Consider the following 21,541-nt stretch of genomic DNA (forward strand, 5'->3'; position numbering starts at 1 on the left):
CGATCCGGCGCGGCGCCTGTGATGATGCATTGTTCTCACGCTATACGAACCGATAGCGTGGAAAATGTGCAGCAGTATATATATATTGCTTCTTTAAGAGAGAGAATTTAGTTTTTGATTTGATTATGTTATGAGAGTTCCGGTAGCATTTCAGGGGTTCAGATGCCCCTGGGGGGGGGTTCAGATGCTGCAAATGCATGTTTGAGTCTGGAAATGAAGATCGGATCGGGAACTGGAACTGGACGATTTCTCTTGGGAATGGTCGTGGTGCCGAGCGCCCGCCGCCCGCCAACCAGCACATCTGCATTCTGTGTCCTGCCATGCCAATCAGCCCCTGCCGTTTTTCCCCACCCCCCCCCCCCCCCCACTCCCAGCCCACTCTCATTCACTCTCCATACGCCCCATTCAGAACGAAAGCAGACAGGATATTGCTTGCCACCGGATTGCAATTCTGAAAAAGTAAAAAAAAAGCACATGCAACCCACTTGAGGAGTGATGAGTTTGAGGGATGCCTCCATTAGATCGGACCCCATTAGCCGAGCAGCAGCGCGTTTCTCAGTGAGGAGGGAGGAGGACTGGAACGGGGTGAACGTGAAGAGGAGGGGCGACAGAGGGGAAGAATAAGTATGAGAGTTTAAGAGGAGTTGAGCCTTTGACGCACACTAGGAGAGGAAACAGTTGCCATGGAAACCCCACCCTGTCTCCAATGAGTCAATGAGTAAGTGAAGAGATATTAAATGGCAGGGCGAGAGAGAGCAAGAGAGAGAAAGAGAGAGAGAGAGAGCTTTTAACTACATTTAGGTTTTGTCTGATCGGGCAAACCTTTTTAGGAGGAAACATATAAATATAATGAGACAAAGCAAACAGCGTCTCCTCCTGCATCCACTCACGACCCCCCCCTCTGGGAGGCTCACAACGCTTTAAGAAGCCTTTGTCCCATCGTCCGGAATATTAGGACTGCCGTTAACAGAGAAGCACAGAAAGGAAGGGAAGATCCGACTGTGCCTCTCCGGATGGACCCCCGCCATCGCCGTCATTAGTAAACACCATCAGCACTGCACACATGTTGCCCCCCCCAAACTCAACGGCCCTGTGGGCATCAAAGCCCTCATTGACTCCCTGTCTCAACCACGATGTCCCCCCAACGATGTCCCCCCAACGATGTCCCCCAACGAGCCGTAACGTCGTTAAAGCGCACAAACATGAACACAGACCGCGTCTTAAAGGCAGCTGTGGGAACATTAAATCACACCCTTCATAAACGTCGGGTCTCCTTTAGTGTGGGGGCGGGGGGGGGGGGGGTGGATCTGTTCAAGATCTATCCGAGCACTTCATTCCCTCCTTATATAGCAGCAAAGTTATGGAGCCGGCGTTCCTCCGGGCGTCATGGCGTTAGAGTCGGGCGTGGTCACCTGTCAGAGATGCGGTGCTCAGTCAGCTCGGCCGTCCCGCTGGATTTACTAGCCCATGTGGGCAACGCTGAGTCCGTCTTAGCAGTCGCTCCCATCCGTTAAGTTTACATGAAGCCGCTTTGCATCAAATTAAAGCAGAAACATTTATCACTTTAACATTTAGCCTGCAGAGACAGGAACCGCCCGTCTTCTGGACGGCGTCACTAAAAGCTCATTTCATTTGCCAGAATAAGTACAAGCAGACGATGTTATTAATGAGCGTCAGTCACACAGTGAAGCACCAACGATGAAATACAGCTGCTTTTACTGGATGATTGTGATTGGCTCTCTGTCCACTCTGTGATGTGTCTGCTGCGTGGATCAATACTATAATAACTGAACCATTGCTGATCAGAGGAGCCCACTTAGAAGCCACGGCGAGTCTGGAGGCGCTCGCTCCCCCCCATCAATCTGCGTGGATTACCAGGAGCTCAGGCTATTAACGCCCGGCCTTGGATTTCAACCAGCCGTGCCGTCCCAGCCGACTCCATCGAAGGATGGCGATTCTCCCACCAGCACGCCGGGCGACGTGCGCGGCGTGCTGGTGATTCTCACAAATCTCCTTCTCGTTGTCCGACCTGTCGTGCTGCTCGCTATGTTTTTAGCATAATCTGCTTTCCTTATAGAAGAAGAAGAAGAAATGGACATTGACACTTTGAAGAGAGGGGAGTGGCCAAAGGTAGTAAAGGTAAGGGAATAGTTCAAACAGAGGAACCAAGAGGGGAATAAAATGATGACGAGACCTCCTCCTCTTCATCGTTGGAGCTCAATGTGAACATTAACCTTCGTAATGTGTTTCCCATCATCACGCCTCCTCCTCTCTCTTTCTGTCCTCCCCCCATTTTCCCTCCTTCACGTCCACCATCTTTCTCCATCTCCAAATCATCACCAGCAGCAGCTCTACCAGTTGTTACTGGAGAAAATTACACTTCTGTTGGCCTCCTTTCTTTTTCTTTTTTGCTTTCTCCTGATGTACTTTGTGCAGGAAATGTGGCTCCGGTAAAAAAAAGAAAAGAAAAAAGAAATCCGCCTGCTCCTGGTCGTGAGGAACGCACCTCCATTAAGGATTCAGGGGAGAGTTAGCCAGCAGACGAGCGGGCCTAATGGCACGGCGAGGCTAATGCGGCGCTAGCGCACACGGGGGCTACACACAGATGGAGCTCGAACACAAATACTCTTCATTATCACAGCCTATTGAGCGACGGCAACGAGCATATGTTGAGCATGAAAAAAAAAACAGCATAAGAATGAGAAGAATATGGATTAAACATCAGTAAATCTAAACTCATGTACAGCAGGCAGGGGATTAATAAACCGGATAAACACACACACACACACACACACACAGGAGACCCATTAGCATTAGAAATGCTTTCCTGATCCAAAAGCGTCAGGTATCAATAACTCAAAGCCAAAACGTCTGATCCCTGATTGTCCTCATGAATAATCGTGCAGCCGCTGAGTTATTGTGATGAGAATAGTGACAGGAAGCTGATTCTAAAGGCTCACTCTTCCAGGTGAGCCCTTCCGTTCATGGCCATGGATTTGTTTTCCTCTTTTTGCTCAGTCCTTATTGGATACGTCTGTGTCGGTTCTCGGCCATCCGGGTCGAGGGTAAATCAGGAGAACTGAAGAAGCCTCTTGGATGAGAGGTCAAACATCTTCAACCAAACTCCAGAAAGACCACTTGATTCTTTCTGTTTCTCAATTCCGTGTCGATTAGTTTGTCTTTTTCCTTTCATTCCTCAGACGCTTCAAGCTCTTTGGTTCTTCCTTCTTAATCCCCGGTCCTCATCTATTCCCCTCCCCCCAGCTGTCGTGTATAGAATCAAGCAGATGCTAACGGCTCAACCTCTCATGATATCCAGGCTGCGGTCGAACTACCAACTCTGGGAATAATGAACTGACACAGGGAGGGGGGGAGACCACAGTGATGTCATCATACCTGCTTGTGATCGACACTGAAGCTATGTAACATAAAGTTAAAAAGCTCGACAGGCGAAGAGAGAACAGATTGCATTATGGGAAATGCAGAATCCAGTGCTCACGGAGCTCGACTCTAAGCGGGGATGTTTACACGGGGCTATCTGCGTTCAGTGTTGCTCACATCCCATAATATAACATAATATTTCAGCATTACTTTTGCTAAAAGACAAATCGGACACCCCAATTTGTCGTTTAATGTGCGAGCGAAAAATGCCAACAGCAATTCAGTCGATGAGGTGTGAGGAGGGGGACGAGGACGAGGACGAGGACGAGGAGACTCACAGGGGACGGTGCGGAGGTAGAGGTTGTCCCGGATGATCTGCTGCAGCTCGTGGTCCACCGAGCCTTTCTGGAAACGCAGGTTGAGGTAGCGGCGCAGGTCCTGGTCTATCACGCCCCCTGGAGGAACACAAGGGGCAAGGATGAGTGATCAGACCGAGTCCTCCTTCCGTCAAATCAATCAGTCTGGCGCGGGAGGCTGTGCAGTCCCCCCCCCCCCCCCCGTAAGAGTTGGTTGATGTGTTTGACAATTATCCAGGACGATTCTGTGCAAATTCTAAAACTTCGAAACACTGCAGAGATGAACGACCCTGAAAACCACGGTAAACAATCCCTCGAAACAAACGCAGCAATAACAGCCATGACGGGGGGGGGGGGGGGGTGCTCATTGGGGCGGTGGCCAAACACGTGTGGAGAAATGCCTACACATAAATCACTCACTTTCTTCCCTGGGGTGGGGGGGGCTGTTTTCACTTTCATCCCCCCCCACCCCCCATCCACGTGAGTATATTTCCACATTGAACCAGTAGATCTTGCTGGTTCAGCGGCACAGAAGATAAAAAAAAAAAAAGAAAAGTGATGGAGGAAACAGCGGATAAGAGGGATGGAAGGCAAGGGCAGACCCCACCGGGAGGGAGGAAGGCGGGGTGGGGGGGGGGGCGAACTCCACCCCTTGTTCCCAAACAAATACTCCATCTCAGTTCCACACATTCACGTTAGAAATGGAGGGAGGAAAGCGCCGAAGAGAGAAACTGGCTGGGTGGGGGCTCTGCTGACGTTACTTAAGGGATTCCTCAGGGCGATGCTTTAAGCAACGCACTTGTTGTGACTCCTCCGTATGGAAAACAGGCAGATGGAGCGGGTACACATTCATCCAACCTTCAGCATCCTCTGCTAAACAGCAAATTGGCCCGGTGCCCACACAGCACCCCCCCCCCCCCCTCTTTTTCCCTGTGATCCCGAGACCGTGGCTTCCAAGCATGATATACGAGAAGACCGCACATCCCCAGCACGTGTGTGTCAGCAGTTGGCGTACACGCAACAAACTACAAGAACGCTCAGAAGGCACGAATGACAGATGGATTCAAGAACAACCCAGATGGGAAGTTTTCTTCAGCACATTCTGGGTCCTACGGCGTTCTGGAGAACCGCACAAGCAGCGACGTGCGACCGATCGGTCAGAGCGGAGCCAAACCCGAACGAGAGCGGCTCCATCGGAACAACCGCCACCGGCCAATTCACATTCGCATGAGAAAAGAAACAAAGCCATGGTGAGCAGACACACACACACACATTAAATAGCACCTCTTGTGTGGACAGCGGTTGTGCAGCCTGTATGCAAATAATCTCTGCGGGGGAAATCTTCTGCTGGATCTTTCCTGATGGAATCGCTCCCCCCCCCCTCCCCCCCTCAACCCTTCGCTGTCCAATCCCTCTGGTCCGCAACTCTGTCTCAGTTTGCCCCCCGATCTGCCGGTCAGCCAAGGATGCGAATAACCTCCATCTGCAACCCCACGGTGGAGAGACGAAAAAGAGGAGCGCAGAAGAATGAGCGTGTGAGAGCGAGAGAGCGAGCGAGAGAGGGAGAGAGAGAGGGATGGGGGGACGTGTGTAAGAGAGGGAGAGTGCCCGTTGAAGCGTGGCTCTGGTGATGAGAATCTATCGTACACAGACCCCGCTTCCCAAGTCAAACAACGCCCCCTGTCTGCGGCACAGGGAACTGCATCTGTTTAACATGTCTCTCACATCAGAAGCATCCCTTGCCATATTACACCCCCCCCCCCTCCTTAAAGCATCCACATGGCCGTTGTAATTTGACTTGTTGACTGTGTGTTTTGTCCATTCCGGCCATGAAATCATTTACTGCACATGCTTTCATTTTCAAAACCCACTTCACAGGTTGCGACAAAGAAATGGAGCAGAATAATTTCAGCGTTTATGTGTTCTATACCAGACTACACCAGAAGAATTGTTAATTGTTAAAAAAAATATATATATTTGTATTATTTTCTGTTGCTTGACAAAATAATCAATTATGCATTCGATCAGAGATGAAGAAATGAATCAGAATAATGAGGCTCTTTTCATCACCCTTGAGAAGCAGACTGGAGACTGCAGCTCCCCTCAATGTGGCCCAGTATTTGGCCACATGTCCAAAAATAGATTGTGCGCTTGTGTGTGTGTGTTTATGTGCATACAGCCGCACAAGAGTCCAATTCTCGCGGCAGCACCGCTGGCCTGGAATCAGTGACGTACATGAGGTTGAAGGCGGCCATTTAAACCGATGTGATGCCCTTTTTTATCGCTTGTTTTTTCCCTCGAGGTTGTTCCTCATTAGTCGCTGCAGCCCTGACGGTGCTACTATAATAGCATGACTGATCTGTTACAACGCTGGTGAGGAAATGTGCACAAAAGACGGAGCAAGACGGAGAAACAGGAAACCGTGTAGGCTGTGGACTGGCAGTACGTCGGGAAAATCCACCCATGCTGCAGAACATAAAAGAATTTCCTCTCATTATTCAGTCGTTATTTCCACTTTGACCTTGAGGAAAGTCACCAGAGACCAAATGAGATAAAAAGCGCTCATCCTCGCCAAGCTAAGAAGGCATTGCTAGCATGTTTGGAGTCGCACTATACATATGGGTGAACGGGAGTCATCGCCGCTCTGATCCACCATTTACGCTCAGCAGGTGTCGCGCTAATCCGCTGGGAGGCCAGGAGAGAAGAAGAACAAGTGGAGAGCCATGTACAAGAGTGCACCTGCACCTGGGGGGGGGGCAGAGGTGCTATCGCAGCTAACTGCTTCATACCCCGTCACAAACTGGTGGAGCTCACAGGGAAACCGCAGCTTCACGCCGGTGAATGGTTAGCAGTTAGCTTCAAGAGATCAGAAAAGACTACATTGTAGTTCACGCAGGCAAAGTGAGCACAGAGGACGAAAGCTGGCAAGTTCAATAACAAACGCGTATAAAAGCAGGTTGAAATGTTACACAAAGGCTTCAGTGATACTGAGAGAAGCAACTCTTCAAAGTCTCGGGCAAAAGTCTGAAAAGTCTATCAAGAAAAATCCAGCATGGAGCTTGTGCTGACAGCCAGAGCTCGGAGCAGCAGCATCAAATCCACGCTGCCAGTATTTATCACACCCCGCTTTGAGGGCAACCGTAGGCAGTCCCATATGTGGTGTTATCACTGTGTGTGTGTGTGTGTGTGTGTGCGTGTGTGTGTGCGTTTGTGTGAACACTAAAGTCAGAGGGAGCTTCCAGCAGCTGTTTGGATAATCAGACTAATTAAAAGATCACGATGGGCTTAAAACTGTGCCAGTTTCACAAGATGCACGTGCGCGCGCACACACACACACACACAACAGTGCTCTGTTGATTAGTCTTCAGTGAACATATATGATGCCAACTCTGCTGCAAAAGCGCTGGAATCCATGAACATCAGCTCATAAATGGATTTACGCCCACGCTAGACATTAGAACAACTCATTTCATTGTATTTTATTTTTCTCTATTCGTCTCTGCCGCTCATCTCGTCTCATCCCTGGAATTATCGCCCTGTTTGGAAGCTGCTTTAAATCACCTCCGGACTGTAATCCCTGTCATCAATCAGGCCTCGGCTCATCTCGGAGGCCTCGTTCGGTACCCGCCTGGCACAACAAGGCCGCTGAACCCAGTTGTGCCGATTGTCATGGCCTTGACGTCCCCTGGTGATACAAGGTCAGGGTCAAGGGACAGTTCAGTCTGCAATAAGTCCATTAGTACTGACCGAGCTAGCATAGCTATAGCTACAGCCAAAGATACAGCATGTATAGCAAACTGCACAGTGAGCAACAGTTGGATGTGCAAACGGCAATCTACTGTCGAATGTCATTCATCTTTCTCCCCTAATTCCTAAAAGTAAAAGATTAAGTCATTGATTTAAATTTCAGAGTAAAATTTTATGCAAAATAAACTCCTCACTTTTTGAAATCAAATGTGCACCACCAGCTCGGAATCCCGTTTTGCATTCGTGCCACGAAACCTTTTCAAAGCAGGAAAAACGTGCCCATTACTCGTGTCTTAAGAAATTGGACTCATTTTCTGAAAGTACAGCGTATCCAGCCTGAAAACACATCAACAGCGTCTCTCCAGCTCTCCAAATCCCACAGGTGATTACGAGGCACAGCGTCCTTCTGTTGCTTTCCGCTGACCATCCCCAGCTCGCCCATTTCCATGGAAATGCATTCAGCTCACCGGCTGCCTGCTTGTGTGCGATCACGTCTGCCAGCAGCGGAGGCTCGGTCCGCTCTGTCCTGGGAATGGGATGCTGATAGCGGTGCGAGAGCAGGAAATGGAAAATGCCCTTCACGTCCGCCATGCCTTCCAGTGACCAGGCTAAGCAGAGGATTGATGGGGAACAGCACGGGAGGGGGGGGGGGGGGGGCGGTACCTCACATTTGTGACCCTGCCTCGCATTCAAACACATATGGCTCCATATTAGCTGTTGGATAAGGACCGATCCAATTACACGTTTTCAGGCACCCGCCGATAAATCTTACTTTCTCTATCGTGCATGCATCCTGATATCAAGTTGCCTTTGTTCCAAACACCGTGCAAAGGTGAATACGTGTAGGAAGAGGACTGTCAGGACACTATGTCAGGTTTTAAATGGCTATTTGGCACGTTTATTTTGCCAAATTTTGGCTGAACTTCAACTGAACCTGATTTTGCATAAAAAAAAAAAAAAAGCAGCAGCCACCAACTGCAGCATCGATGAATGAATGAATGAATGACTGAATGAATGCTCGCAGCTCTGGGTTCTGCATTTTGTAGAAAAGCAAACGTGGATTTATTCCATACTTTCGGCCAAAATCGCCATTACTTGAATCGCAATATTGAATTTGAAGCTAAAGCTGGCCCTTCTGATTAGATAGTAGGTAAGGAAAGAATTCCTGCTGCGATGATAACAGGCCCACCTGTATATGTAGTAAAATGAGCTAAAGGAACGCGAGGCTTATCAGTATGCGCAGATATGCTCCTTTCATAGGCTGATTATTGATCCTTAATGGCGCCTTTATCTGCTCTCATCGTATGAGGATTTGACATCAGGCATCAGGCATCCGACTTTTACCCAAGCGGAGAAAACTCAATCTGGCTGCCTAGCACTAAATGACTGACGGTCTTGCCTAGAAGCTACACCGGCTGCTGTTGAAGTACTTTAACACCCGGTTGTGACTCGGGTATATCACCCACGAGAAAGACTTGTTTTACACCTCAATAAGAATCTGCTCCTGGGGAGATGGAGCACACGGGGCAGGGTTTGGAGAGTGTGGAGCTGAAACAGAGGCCACACCTGACATAAATCCCAACCTGCACTCATCCGGTAGAATTCATTTCAGCCACTGCGCTTTGGCTGAAACACCGTCACTGTCTATTCTATTTGGTTTTCTTTTATACCTTCTGACTGCATATACTTTTTCCCACCTCTCTCACCCTCGACATCCACTGTCAACTGTAAAAAAAAAAAATGGCAATGAAATGTCTTGCCCTACTCAAATGCAGCAGTTTGATGACACGAGTGAAAAATCCCACCTCGTCTTCCTCGCTGGGAGATTATAAACCAAGTTTAAGCGCCGATACCATCTACTGCATTTAAGTGTGTTGATGCTGCCCCTGGTAAAAATCAATACAAGTAATTACAGTTCACATAATCGGCTCTATTTATTTATTAGCTTTAATTTGTTTCTGTTATTGGACCAACAATTTCTCAATCTACGATATGAATTGCTACAATGCGCCGTTCCACTGGCCCAATGTCCAGAAATAACTGCAGTTAGGAATGCATCATAAAGAAGCAAACCCGAAAACCCAGTCTGTTGGAACGTTGCTCTCTAATTCCTCTCCTCTGATTAATTTCCGTCGCATTTTCCCCATCGTCCCATCTCAGAACATTGTTCCTCCCTTTTGCTTGTTTGACTTGTATGGGGGTTTTTTTTTAAAGAGGATTCTCCAACTACATCTTGCGTCAGTGGCTCTGGGAGGTCAGGCTTGGAAACGACCGGGCCACAATTGAGCTGTGCTGCTTCACGAAACAGTGGCAACAACAATCGGACCATAAAAAAAAGAGAAAGAGACATAAAACATTATCCCAGCTCAGCAGAAATCTTTTACACGTCAGGGAAAACAGATAGAAATCTACTTCTGATCCAATAACACCTCAGAGGAAACAAAAAAAAAACATCCAATGGATGCATCATTAGATCACGGCCATTGATCAGGCTCTGCAGAAGCTCAGCTATAGTTTATTCTTCCTCTCTCCTCTCTTTCCATGGCAGAAGACGAAAATCAGTTTCGACATTGAGCGCGAAGTACGTGTAATAAAATGTTTCGTTTTATTACACGTACACGTCATCTCGGCACATTTTAGGAGATCTCAATCCTCAATCAAATAAAATACGGGCAAACCCTAAAATGTAAAGGCCTCCCTCTTCTCTGCTGAGATCAGTTCAGTACTCTGCCATAACATTGCTGTTGTACTCCGACGTCAAAGTCTATCCCCTTGCCTCTACAACCCTCAGTCGCAATTTCAACGACGGCTTTTCCCTCAAACGACCCTCGGGAAAAGGACAAAGTGACTTCTCTTTTGAGCGGCGCTTAAAAGCAAACAGCAAGCGAAACGTAAAGAAGTGCGTTTCATTCCTCATGATAACAATCTCAGCCAGTCAGGTCAAAAAGAAAAAAGCACACGTAGTGGATTTGCTTTGCCAGTGTGCAATTGAGCCAAAAAAAGATCACATTTTCAGTTGTCGGATGGCAGCGGCAGCACCTTCACTCGATGCTGGACCAATTTCAAAAAGCTATTTTCTCTATTTGTTACTTACACCAAAAGCCCAGAAGGTACCCTGTAAGTTAAATGCTCTCTCTCAGCACATTGTACGCCTTTATTTTTTAATCGACACCAGTTTGGTGTCTTGGTATCAGCGCCTAACATTTTTTTTTGTACTTTAAATCCTCAGTTGGAACAAAAAAAGTCAACGTGTAGATATCCAGTTTGACTCCTCGAACTCCCTCCTGCATTAGCAGTCTGGGTCAAAACCTTTTAATGAAATATCTATGCGCTCAATAACAGCCTTAAGTAATGAATGAACTAATTAGTCTTCTAAAAAAAAAAGAAGAAGAAATTATCAAAAGGCTGTAGAGAGGTTGTTAAAGGGGGGCCGCATTTGGCCCACAGGCCGCCTATTGAACATGTGCGCGGCAGAACGCCAGCTGTTAGCTTACCAGCTAAAGCAGTTCATCAAATAGCACTGCAAGCCGTCTCCGCGGCACCAAGCGCCGTCTTCAGTGGCGCTCTCAGATGTTGATGTTCCCACTTTCTGGGTTTTTGAGTGTTAAGTTCAATCACGACAATTATTACAGCAGAACCCCCCCCCCCGCCGCATTTGAAGGAATGAGCAGCACTGCAGACTCCAGAATGGAGGAATAACGTAGAATGGAATTTATATATATATAAAAAAACAACCTTCCCCAGATGAGAAGTGTCCATCGTCTTCGTCTTGCTTTCGGTACAACCTGTTCGATAAAGACGCATGAAGGAATAATGGGGAAAATAGCAGGTGGGGGCGCTGCAGGAGGAGGCAAGGATAAGGTGATTTCAGGAGGGAGGGGATGCAGCCCGTCATGGGGGTGTCCTTTTAGAGATGGAGAGACGGCTGACATTGAAGCTGCTCCCATGCGACGGCTTTGAAGTCCAAGGGAGTGTGAAATAGCCAAACCTCAGCTCGCCGCTGGAAGAGTACGCCCCTCGACACGCTTAATGTCACCGAGCTCAGCGCTGCAACATGACGAGGACCCGGCTACTGTCGAACCGTCTGTCCACAACGCTGTGACAGTGTGAAGCGACAAAGACATCCATCGCTGCTGAGACTGAGGCTTTCGGGCATGTGCAGAGACACAGACCAAGTCAATCCGGCACAATGTCTTAATACATTTTAGCATTCCCATCTCGTGTACATGGATTCCTGGGGAAAATATTGACCGGCTACATAAACAGACACCCTTTAAAGGACCTTGAGTTCACCGAGCCTCAATACGAGTCAGCGGTATTTGTGATAATCAATTAGACTCCCGATGAATGAAAGAAGATTTGTTTGATGATTAGTGTCGAGTAAATAGGAAGAAAAAGCGAGACAAAGAAAGGATAAAGAAAGGATGATGGAGAGGGAGGAGCTGGTCGAGATCAATATTTAGTTTCTTATTTGGGATTGAATTTAAAGGGCCTGCGTCCAGTAATCAGTAATCATCCAATGATTCAGCGCTACTGAGCTATGCAAAAAATCAATACAGGAGATAGGAGAAGGGTATATTTCAAGCTATAAAGGGAATTATTGCATTTTCTAATGTCAATTTAAGACATTAATCCGATACCAAAATGATGCAGCATCTCTCAGATGTTGAGAAAATAAATTGCACAAAAAAAGAACTATTGATTAACGAGAAGGGCAATCACCGAAGACCCAACAGTCTGATGATCAGCATATCCACAGCATGAGTGGGGCGACCACGGCGGACGTCGGAACAGATGCAGACGAAAGCAATGGTTTCTATGGCGGAAGTAAAATTGTGAAGCAAACAAACACATAAATAAACCACATTTCACCATCCTTGAGCAGTTTTATTGTAAGTTGTAAAGTCATTTAGCCACAATTAAATTAAAATAAAGCATCATGAAAAAAAATGTCAACGAGTGGAAACATTTCCTGGAATCGCCCAATCATCCAGATCCTCCCTGAAATGTGCGCTCGCTTCATGTTTCCCTTCACACAAACAAACAGAAAAATAAAAACAGATGCCACTAACAACATAGCCCCCCCCCCCCCCCACCATGGTGACACGTATTTAACCAATGGAGGCCTGATTGCAGATTGCAGAGTTCCTGGTCTAGAATCTCACGCCTCCCTCGACTTGAACCAAACGATGAGCTGAAGTCACGTTAACTGTGACACGAACGAAGGAAATGAGTGGGTCAGCCCCGGTGACCGCCACCTGGCCACGCCTCCGTGCCACCGTCACGCAACAGTTCCCATTCCACCTTGCCGGGAGCAAATTTAACTGCGCTAACTCAATCAGAGCCCGGATAGCTCCGATCTGCTGAGCTCGGCAGCGGAGCCAATAAGAGGCTGATGGAAGAGAGATTAAAAAAAAAAAACATTTGCTGGTTGAATCACGCCGCTCTGCCTGGATACCTTTTTTATTTGCACTGGCAGAGATGAATTATGGGAGACAATATGTGGCGTCTGTGCAAAGTCGCTGGCGTGTGTTTCGCACAGCGAGCCGAGAAGGTTGTTCTATGTAAATGTTTGTTTAGCGAATGTAAATAGCAAAAGCGGTGTGGCAAAGAGAGCTCCTGAATATTCCTCTCTCAATTGTGTTTTAATGAACTGTGACAACGCGGGGCTCAGAGGGGAAATGCTAATGCAATAGCGGCTCGAAGTCGAGTGTTAAAGCGATGATGCTGCAGGAGCGCACACACACACACACACACACATGCGTTTTACAAGAGCTGAAAGTAATCCATCAAGGCGCCCCCCCACCGACAGGGCTTTCTCTTCTGACTCGCGCACACCTCGTCACAACCTGTGCTGTCAAAATAGCCGCCACACACAGCCAATCACAGGCCTCCTTTGCCCAATTACAGGTGGCGGCTCCGCACCAGATCCGCAGCCTTACCGAGAACCGAGAAGCTTCTTCTGAGTTAACATCCCCAAGCTTAAAGCCTTTAATGGATAAACAAACATGTTGGAAGAGAACGGTGCTGCCCCAGACACACGCGCACACACACACGCGCACACACACACACACACACCAGCCAACACGAGCTGCAGAACGTTTGTAGTGCATGCAGAATGGGAGGTGCAGTGCGTGGAGCTCAACTGACGCAATCCAAAGCCAAAAGGGACCCTTGTCAGGTCGGATCTCGACAGGATTTCAACACGAATCCATCTGCAGCTCTCCGCTGTCGAGCAGGGACCACTCAACCAGCCCAGGGTAGCTTTCAGAAGGCCTGCATGCATGCGGTGCATTATTCAGCACCTAGCGTCTCGTCCCGAGTAAAAGGTCACCTGCACAGTTTGATGCATCAATGCAAATCACCTGCTGCTAATTTACATATAAATGAAAATGTTCAATTTGTCTTAACCCGACTCCTTTATTGAGCTACTTTGTTCGTTTTTTTTGTGATTTTAGTGCATACAAAAACCTAAAAGATCTTTTTTTTTTTGGAGGGGGGGGGTGTCAACGCAGTGGAAAGGGTCACCTGTCGTCGAACCGTTGTCACCCCGACCACGCTGACTATACTCGGGTCTCTTGGAGCCGAGTTGTTTGTTTCCCTCATCAGCGCCATTATTATTTTTTTGATTCACTTCCTGCCCAACAACAAACGCTAATGCAGCGCTGCATGTTTAATTACAGGCAACGGTTTGGTTTGGAGTACAACAGCGTGATATTTATATGGTGATTATATGCGCAGCATTTACAGTATCATTTGGATACGATTATGTCTCAAGTCTTCCAGCAGCTCTCGTTTCTGTTTTACATCATTTTTAATTACATCTGGATGACTGAGAATCACCACAGATACATCTTTGACATTTAAGAATACGGTTTTGGATCTTGTTAGACTATAGGAGGCATTGGAGAAGTTCTTTCAGAGTTTTTTTTTTTTTTTTGCTTCAGTTCATTGAGCTTAACTCACAAATATTTATCTTCATAAAGAGAAAATATTGCAAGTTCTCTTTTCGGCATTTAAGCTCTGTTGAACGCTATGAGCTGCAATAACATGGTTGATCCACTGGATCAAACCTCATGAATCATTCCATTGTATCTTTTTTTTTTTTTTTTTATCTCTATATGCCTCTTTGAGCGATTGCCTTTAGGACCAGCAGCTCATTCTTAAAATCTGATCAAACGGACTTTTATCACTGGATAGCTTTTGCCCGCATGTGAGCAAAGCTACCACTGGCTAATCCGTGTCAACCCCATCAGCTTAGCCACAAAAGTGCAACCGGCCGACCCTTTCCAACTCTCCCACGTCGCCCCTCCGGACACACTTTCATCGCAGGCTGTGCTGCTGCTGCGTGTGACTCACAGCCCAGACTCACAGCTCTGTGTATCTTAAGTTAAAACAATCGTGACCCCTTGCCCTCGTGCCGGAGTCAAATCACCATATCAGACAGAGGCTTCGCCGTCTCTTTCGTTTCCACCTCCCAAATCCTATTTATGTCATTTTCATGTTTGTCTAAGGCCATTTGTATTTTTTTTTGTTTTTTGTTCTTAGTGTTCTGGGGGCAAAGAACCAGAGGTTGAAAGCGGTGATATCCTGTATTCAGCCAAAACACGAAATAGAAGAACTGGACACGGACATTCACTGATGGAAAACACATCAGCCAGCACAAGCGCGTTTGGGACGGCACGTTTATTTCCTTTGGATACCTGTTCACTTCTCACATTTCTAGTGCGCCCATCACTTTTTAAATACAAGGCAAGTGAATGGAAACATTCATTAGTGTAATTAGTCTCATGATTTACTAAGTGTGAAAGGCCATGTAAAAAAAACACCCAAAAAACCTGCAGGGGGGGGGGGGTAGGTTATAATTATGTGGGGGGGTGTTCTGATTACCTGAAATTCCCTCAAATGGAGCGAGAGTGATGGAAAATAATCAACACTTAAACAGATTCATTTAAGGCTATTTGTCTAATAATGGCAATTCATCTCAATGGATTTTTCTGCTCGTGAGGGGAGGTTAATTGCCTTTTCAGCAGCGGTCAGCTCGATGCAATCATCTGGAAATGAAGACAAAAGACTGAACCTCACTATTTGTTTAAGGGGGAAAAAAAGCACATTAAATTTTCGCCCCATTACTCAAGGATGAGTTTTAGCTCCAGAAAAGGGGCCGCGAAGGAAAGCGACTACAGCGCATCTGATGAAAAGAGAAATACTCCTGCATTTCTCCCAATTCTTCACAGTCTCTGTCTCTATAAAGTGTTTTCATGAAAAGGGCGTCCCTGTCGGACCACTCAAAGAAAGACAAAGATAAAATAAAAGGGTAGCGTAAAGCCTGGAGACGGTTCCAAAAGGACAGAGAACAACCAACTCAGACTGCACCATCGTCCCAGACCCAGACACCTCTTCCTGGACACCACATCAGGTTCCTTTTCGCCGGCACACTGGGATGATTCAGAGCTGAAGTCCGGTTTAAGTAATCTTCTTATTTGATTGGTCATCTGATGCAGCCTCTCTTACAAAGGCTAGATGCCACACTTTTTGCCGACCTTGATACCGTCCTTCAAATAAAACAACTCTAAAGGTATCCCTTTGAACCTTGCAGATTTTTTTTTTCTTTTCGTTCCTCTTCGTCACCAGGAGAAATTCCACCCGTCACGTCGCATCGCTGCCGCATGCCGGCTCTTGTAATTCAAGAAGCTAAAGGCTCAAACTTCCACATACAGCTCCATCAACTGATTTGTGCACATCTCCCGCTGAAAGTCCCCCCCCCTCCTCGCCTCCTCTTTTGGTCTCAGGCAGGGACAGAAATCCATCAAGTCTTGTTGACACCCCCCCCCCCACTGGCTGTGGCTGCAGCCCAGAGGAAAGGGGGGAACACACAGCATGACCTGCTGTTGAGTCTCCAGCCCGGAGCTGCCCGTGGACGTGACTTCTTACTCCACGGTTCATCAGCATCAATGTCAGGCTCCCATTGATATGACTTCCAGCTCCTGAGCCAGAGAGCCGCCAGGAATTGACCCCACGACCTCTCGGAATTAGTCTCTCTTTTTCTGAACTGTTTACAGATCGTCACAAATAAAAATTAATCCTAAACTACTGAACAAATTGAGCCGCCTCATCGAGAACAAAAACCTCCTCGCACCTCGGTTCTCCCCCTGTCCTTCCCGTCTCGCCCCCCCTGCCCCTCCACGTCATAGCAACAGTCGCATTGGCAGAAAACTCTGGCGAGGGAGACTTCTCATCAGCAAATAGCTCCCTAAAACCCAATCTCATTTATGTGCAGATGAAATAAATATTGATGCGCTGCCACGCCATCATCGCGTCTTTGCCTAATTGATCTCCTCTCGTATCAGTCGTGTGAGGTACGACTATCGGTAGGAGGCTCGCTCAGAGCCAGCAGAAACAAAGCAAACAAACCAAGTCGAGGGACATGCATGGATGAGAGCGAGATGATTCATTTATGGCTTGATGTGTGTGTGTGGGGGGGGGGGCATACAGATATTCAGATCTTCTGAACTTACGCATTGAAAAGAACAAGATTCTAATGCATCAACAGGCAAAATCAAAAAATGTTAGTTCAAAGCCTCGGAATGTTCAATTCCATTTCAATTCACATAAACCCCAACCCCCCCCCCCACCCCCATTGTCGTTAGCATGTTAGCAGCATGGCAAAATGGACGGCAGTGTCATGACAGGGAATCCATCAAGGGTGGATGCAATCAATGTTTGAGATCATCCCTCACCAACGCTCCAAAGTCAAAGGCAGAACCGATCGACTTTAAACACTGACATGGAGGCGATAACGCCATCCTTTATTTCAGCCGATCAGTCTTCCTCCAATCGAACGATCCATCTAATTATCCAATGGGCCGAGAGTCTGCTGCTGCTTTGATACGCTTTGCTATCGCCAGCGGAACCCGCAGGTGTCATTAGCTTGAGGATCTGAAGGAACGCAGTCCAAGCTAACGTGTTAATTAGCGCGACTCGAGCCGAGTTCATGCGTTCCAAGCACGGGATGATAAATGAGGAGAATATACGCTCGTGGAGGGAAAGCTATAGAAAATCAAAGAGAGGAACCGGGAGAGAGGGAGTCTTTTGTGCCGGGATCAGCCGCCCGATCTGTCACGGTATTGTGGCTACAGCGCGACACATTCTGCCACACAACAAAAAAAAACACCGTCTGACATGTGACAATGCTCACAAATTGCTATTTGATGAAAATCGTCGGCATCGGGATGAGCGCCGTTCCGCGTTAATAAGATGTAACCTTCCGCCAGGGAGCCGAGTACACGCGGAGACGCACTAAGACAACTCGTAGAAAATAATCACTTTAAAGCTCAGCAAACAAAAACCGAAATCAATTTAGGGGGGGGGCTGCATCGTTAACCTCTAGAACCCATTTCCCCTGACTCCCCCCCCCCCGGGCCGGCTGCTGCATGCTTTTGTCCCGTTAAAGCCGCTGGAACTGTAGCTGTGTTATTTGGACAGTGTCCAATTTGGGGATTTTATTTCCCCCCCAATCTCTTATCGTTATTAAAAGGGAGTCGTGCCAATTTTACACATCAAAGTTTGTTCAGAGCTCTTTAAAAGAACAAGCCTAAGTGTACATGAAGCCTCCCGTGACCTGTCTGCTAAGCTGCCTCAAGCGACGCCGCTGAGGTCAAATGTCGACCATGGAGACAGATCGTTAGGAACAAGGAAGCCCAGTCCTTTTCTTCTGCTTGAGGATACTGATCGGAGGCTACATTAGCCACCGCTAGCATAATAAACCCAAACCATGAACTACAGCCGTCTCTGCAAACTGCAGTGGCCCTCGTCTTCTCTTCAGCTTTCAGCTGTTGCTTTCCGGTTGACACAGATATCGAGTGCTCAGTGCATCATTTTTACATCAGAGGGCAACGCACGTCTATTGTGAAGTGTCTTGTTACGTTGGAGAGCCAAAGTTGTCCAGCGTTGCGCTCCGCCGGCGAGCTTGTGAGCAGAGCGCCTGCAGCCCCTCGTCCTATTTTCAGCTTCAGCGGGCAGGGAAGAGGAGAGAGCCGGGCCGGCTCGGGGCAGACAGGAGCGACGCCCAGTCCCATTCAACCCCGCACACGGCGCTCACACACACACACACACAACAACCCGTCATGGCAGCTTCTTGTGATGGAGTTAGAAAAAGGCTTAAACAGAAGGAAGCGCCGGTAAAGTTCCTGCAGAAGTACTGGAGAGACTTAAAACAAGCAAACAAACAAATTAAATTATAATTAAACAAATACGTCAAGCATTTAGAATTCATAATGAGTTTTATACGAAGCCATCAATAGAACCCCCCCTGCTGACGGAATCATTAACTATCCATCTGTTGTTAACTATACGGACTCCTCGACGGTTCACAAATGGGGTTTGGGCTCATTATTGATTGATTGTAAAGTGAAATTTCATCTCATTTCACCCCCAATAGAATGAAGCAAATCCCGTTACATTAAAATCAACCGCCACGCCTGCATGTGTCGCCTATACTCACAGGGATTGGCGATGCCTGTCACCATCACTTCCTGTTAAGACAACCAATCAGATCAGGATGGAAAATTCATGCGAGTCTCCAAACCACCCTTCGCCTCCGATTTTGGCCGCTGACGAAGAGGCAAAAAGAATTCACGTTTCACGTCCCATTTCCTCTCAGTTTTTAGGTGAAGGCTCTTTTATACACGCAGGTGCCTGCTTTTGTCAGGAAAGGTTGTGTATGCATGTGTGTGCGTGCAGAACTGGGGGGGGGGGGGGTGGCTACCGGCGGTGGCTCGAGACTGCCATCTATGGGGGGCTGACCGACGATGGAGATCCAGCGAGAAGCTCAAACACAAGATGAGCGAGTGCAACATATCGAGAGCCACTCACTGTGAAAATGCTGATTGATGGCTGAAGGGCAGATGAGCGAGTGCGGCGTCAAACTAGCAACAAAACTACCGGCAGACATTTGTCAATGGCGTGGAAAAATTGTTGAAAGAGTTTGGAGAGCAGCCTAACGATTCGTAGACATTTCTCTTCTCACTGTAAATCACTTACAAAGGAAAGAAAAACACTTTGAGCAGGTTTTAAACTGAAGCTCTTAATGCATAAAACAGGTTTTATATTACTTCATTGTGGATTAGATCAAATGGCAAAATACACTAATTATTACGTTTGCAAAAAAAACCCAAAGAAATTACCCAAGATTCCTAAGGAACCCCGAGAGAAGGCGGTGGCTGGATGTGCATCGTCTGAGCAGCCCAGACGGGTCTCACATCAGGAGGCACAAAAACCTCCAAATCTCAACGACAAAACTGAAAGCTTCTTTTAATTTTTTATATCTGAATCCACAAGCGATCCAATCGCAGAGCTGTGACTGAATTTTAGAGGAGTAAATTTGTACAAGCATACTGTTAGGAAGGTCATTTCATTTAGCCAGCCTGTGTCCATTTCTCATTACTTGGCGGCTTACCTCTCGAGTCCTTTATAATAAAGGCCGGCGCTGAAGACGGTAATCACAGTCTGCAAAATGCAGCAAGGGGGGGGACCAGCGGCTCTTACTCCGAGAAACACGTCTGGTTTCTCCTAAACTATCGACTCGTCCTGCGGAACAAAGTGAGGACGCCACTTGCCCTGGGAACACACAATTACAGGACACGCCCACGGCGGACAGGATGACCTGCTGCGACTTCAGTCAGGAGTTTGAGCGCGTGACTGTTTGCACTCGCAATTAGCTCGCAAACGAGCGCCCTATAGTCCTATAGCCCTTGCCACTGTGAGATTATTCATTGTGCTGGTTGGCTGCAGGGAAAAGCTACGAGTTCAGCGCACACATCTTCATCCAGGTATTCGCTAAACCCCGACATGAGCTCACAGAATCCATTCAAGTCTCCACATTTGTGGGGAGGGTGGAGCCTATCCTGTTTGATGCTGGCCAGGAGATTGGAGTGCATCCTAGACGGGTCAAAGTTCATCACATGGGACATGGCAATCAACAACCTTTCAGGCTACCATTAACACCTACAGGAAATGGTGGTGTGGTTCTCCCGTATATTGCTTTTGGACCATGTGTGGAACCAGGAAGCAGACGTGGACAAATGTGCCCCAAGTCTGGATTCAAACCCACAACCTTTTTCCTATCCAGTACACCAGCATGCAACACACACCGCAAAAGTGCATGTTTAATATTTATACATATTAACATGCAATTGTTGCTTTTTTACAAGGATTGATCTCCTTGAAACAAAGAAAAGTCAGAAAAGTTAGTTTGAGAAAAAAAAAAAGGAAATAGAAAGAAATGCAAATGATCTACTAATGAATCCCATAAGTAATTGTAGAAACACTGCCTGTAATTTTATTAATAACTGACCAGGAAATACTAAAATGTTGATATGCGGGAGGCGTCAATCCACTCAGAGCAACACAGCGCATCTTCTGCAGCTCACTGTTGCATCTGCTGATGGGTTTTGGTTCGGCGCATGTTAATTATAGCAGCCCCTTATTGCTAACTACTACACGACGACGGCACAAACTATTGGCTGAATCTGAGTTAATTATATTTATTCATCATCTACAGTTGCTTGTCTGCATTTCAGAAGGAAATTCACTCTTCCTCGTTCACATGGCAGGTTTTCTTGAGTTCATCTGCAAATTAAAATTTGCAATTTTCCCTCTAAATGAGCTTGAATTGAATCTTTTTTTTTTCTGGGGTCAAATCAAAGCTCTGCAGCAGAAACTCTTTGGGGAAAGAAAGAAAAAGAAACAAAGCAAGTTTCGCTATTTTCAAGCAGGTAAGGGTGAAAACTATCAGTAATTCACAATGAAAGTAATCTCATTGGTCGCTGTCTGGTACATTATTATAACACGTTATAACACACGTTATAAGACTGATCTTTTAATTAAAGTTTCACATTTTCACTATCATACCAGAAGTACATTGACTAATTAATTTTCACGAGTGCTTGTTTTTTCCATGTAGGTCCCCTGACAGTTATTAATGAACAGAATCTAATTGTTATTCCAATATTCAGCGTTTGTCAGCGCGCAGATGAAAGGGAAGGGGAAATATGAAA

General features: G+C 47.0%; 1 protein-coding gene across 1 annotated transcript in view; it reads right to left on the bottom strand.

Moving 5' to 3' along the window:
• magi2a (membrane associated guanylate kinase, WW and PDZ domain containing 2a) overlaps positions 1–21,541 on the bottom strand; it is a 115,233-nt gene that overhangs the window by 75,736 nt on the left and 17,956 nt on the right. The window contains exon 2 of the mRNA XM_068755432.1: positions 3,720–3,836. Within this exon, the coding sequence (XP_068611533.1) occupies positions 3,720–3,836 (117 nt within the window). The remainder of the gene's footprint in view (positions 1–3,719; positions 3,837–21,541) is intronic.

This window comes from Brachionichthys hirsutus, chromosome 22 (assembly GCF_040956055.1).
Source record: "Brachionichthys hirsutus isolate HB-005 chromosome 22, CSIRO-AGI_Bhir_v1, whole genome shotgun sequence".
Classification (NCBI taxonomy): Eukaryota; Metazoa; Chordata; class Actinopteri; order Lophiiformes; family Brachionichthyidae; genus Brachionichthys; species Brachionichthys hirsutus.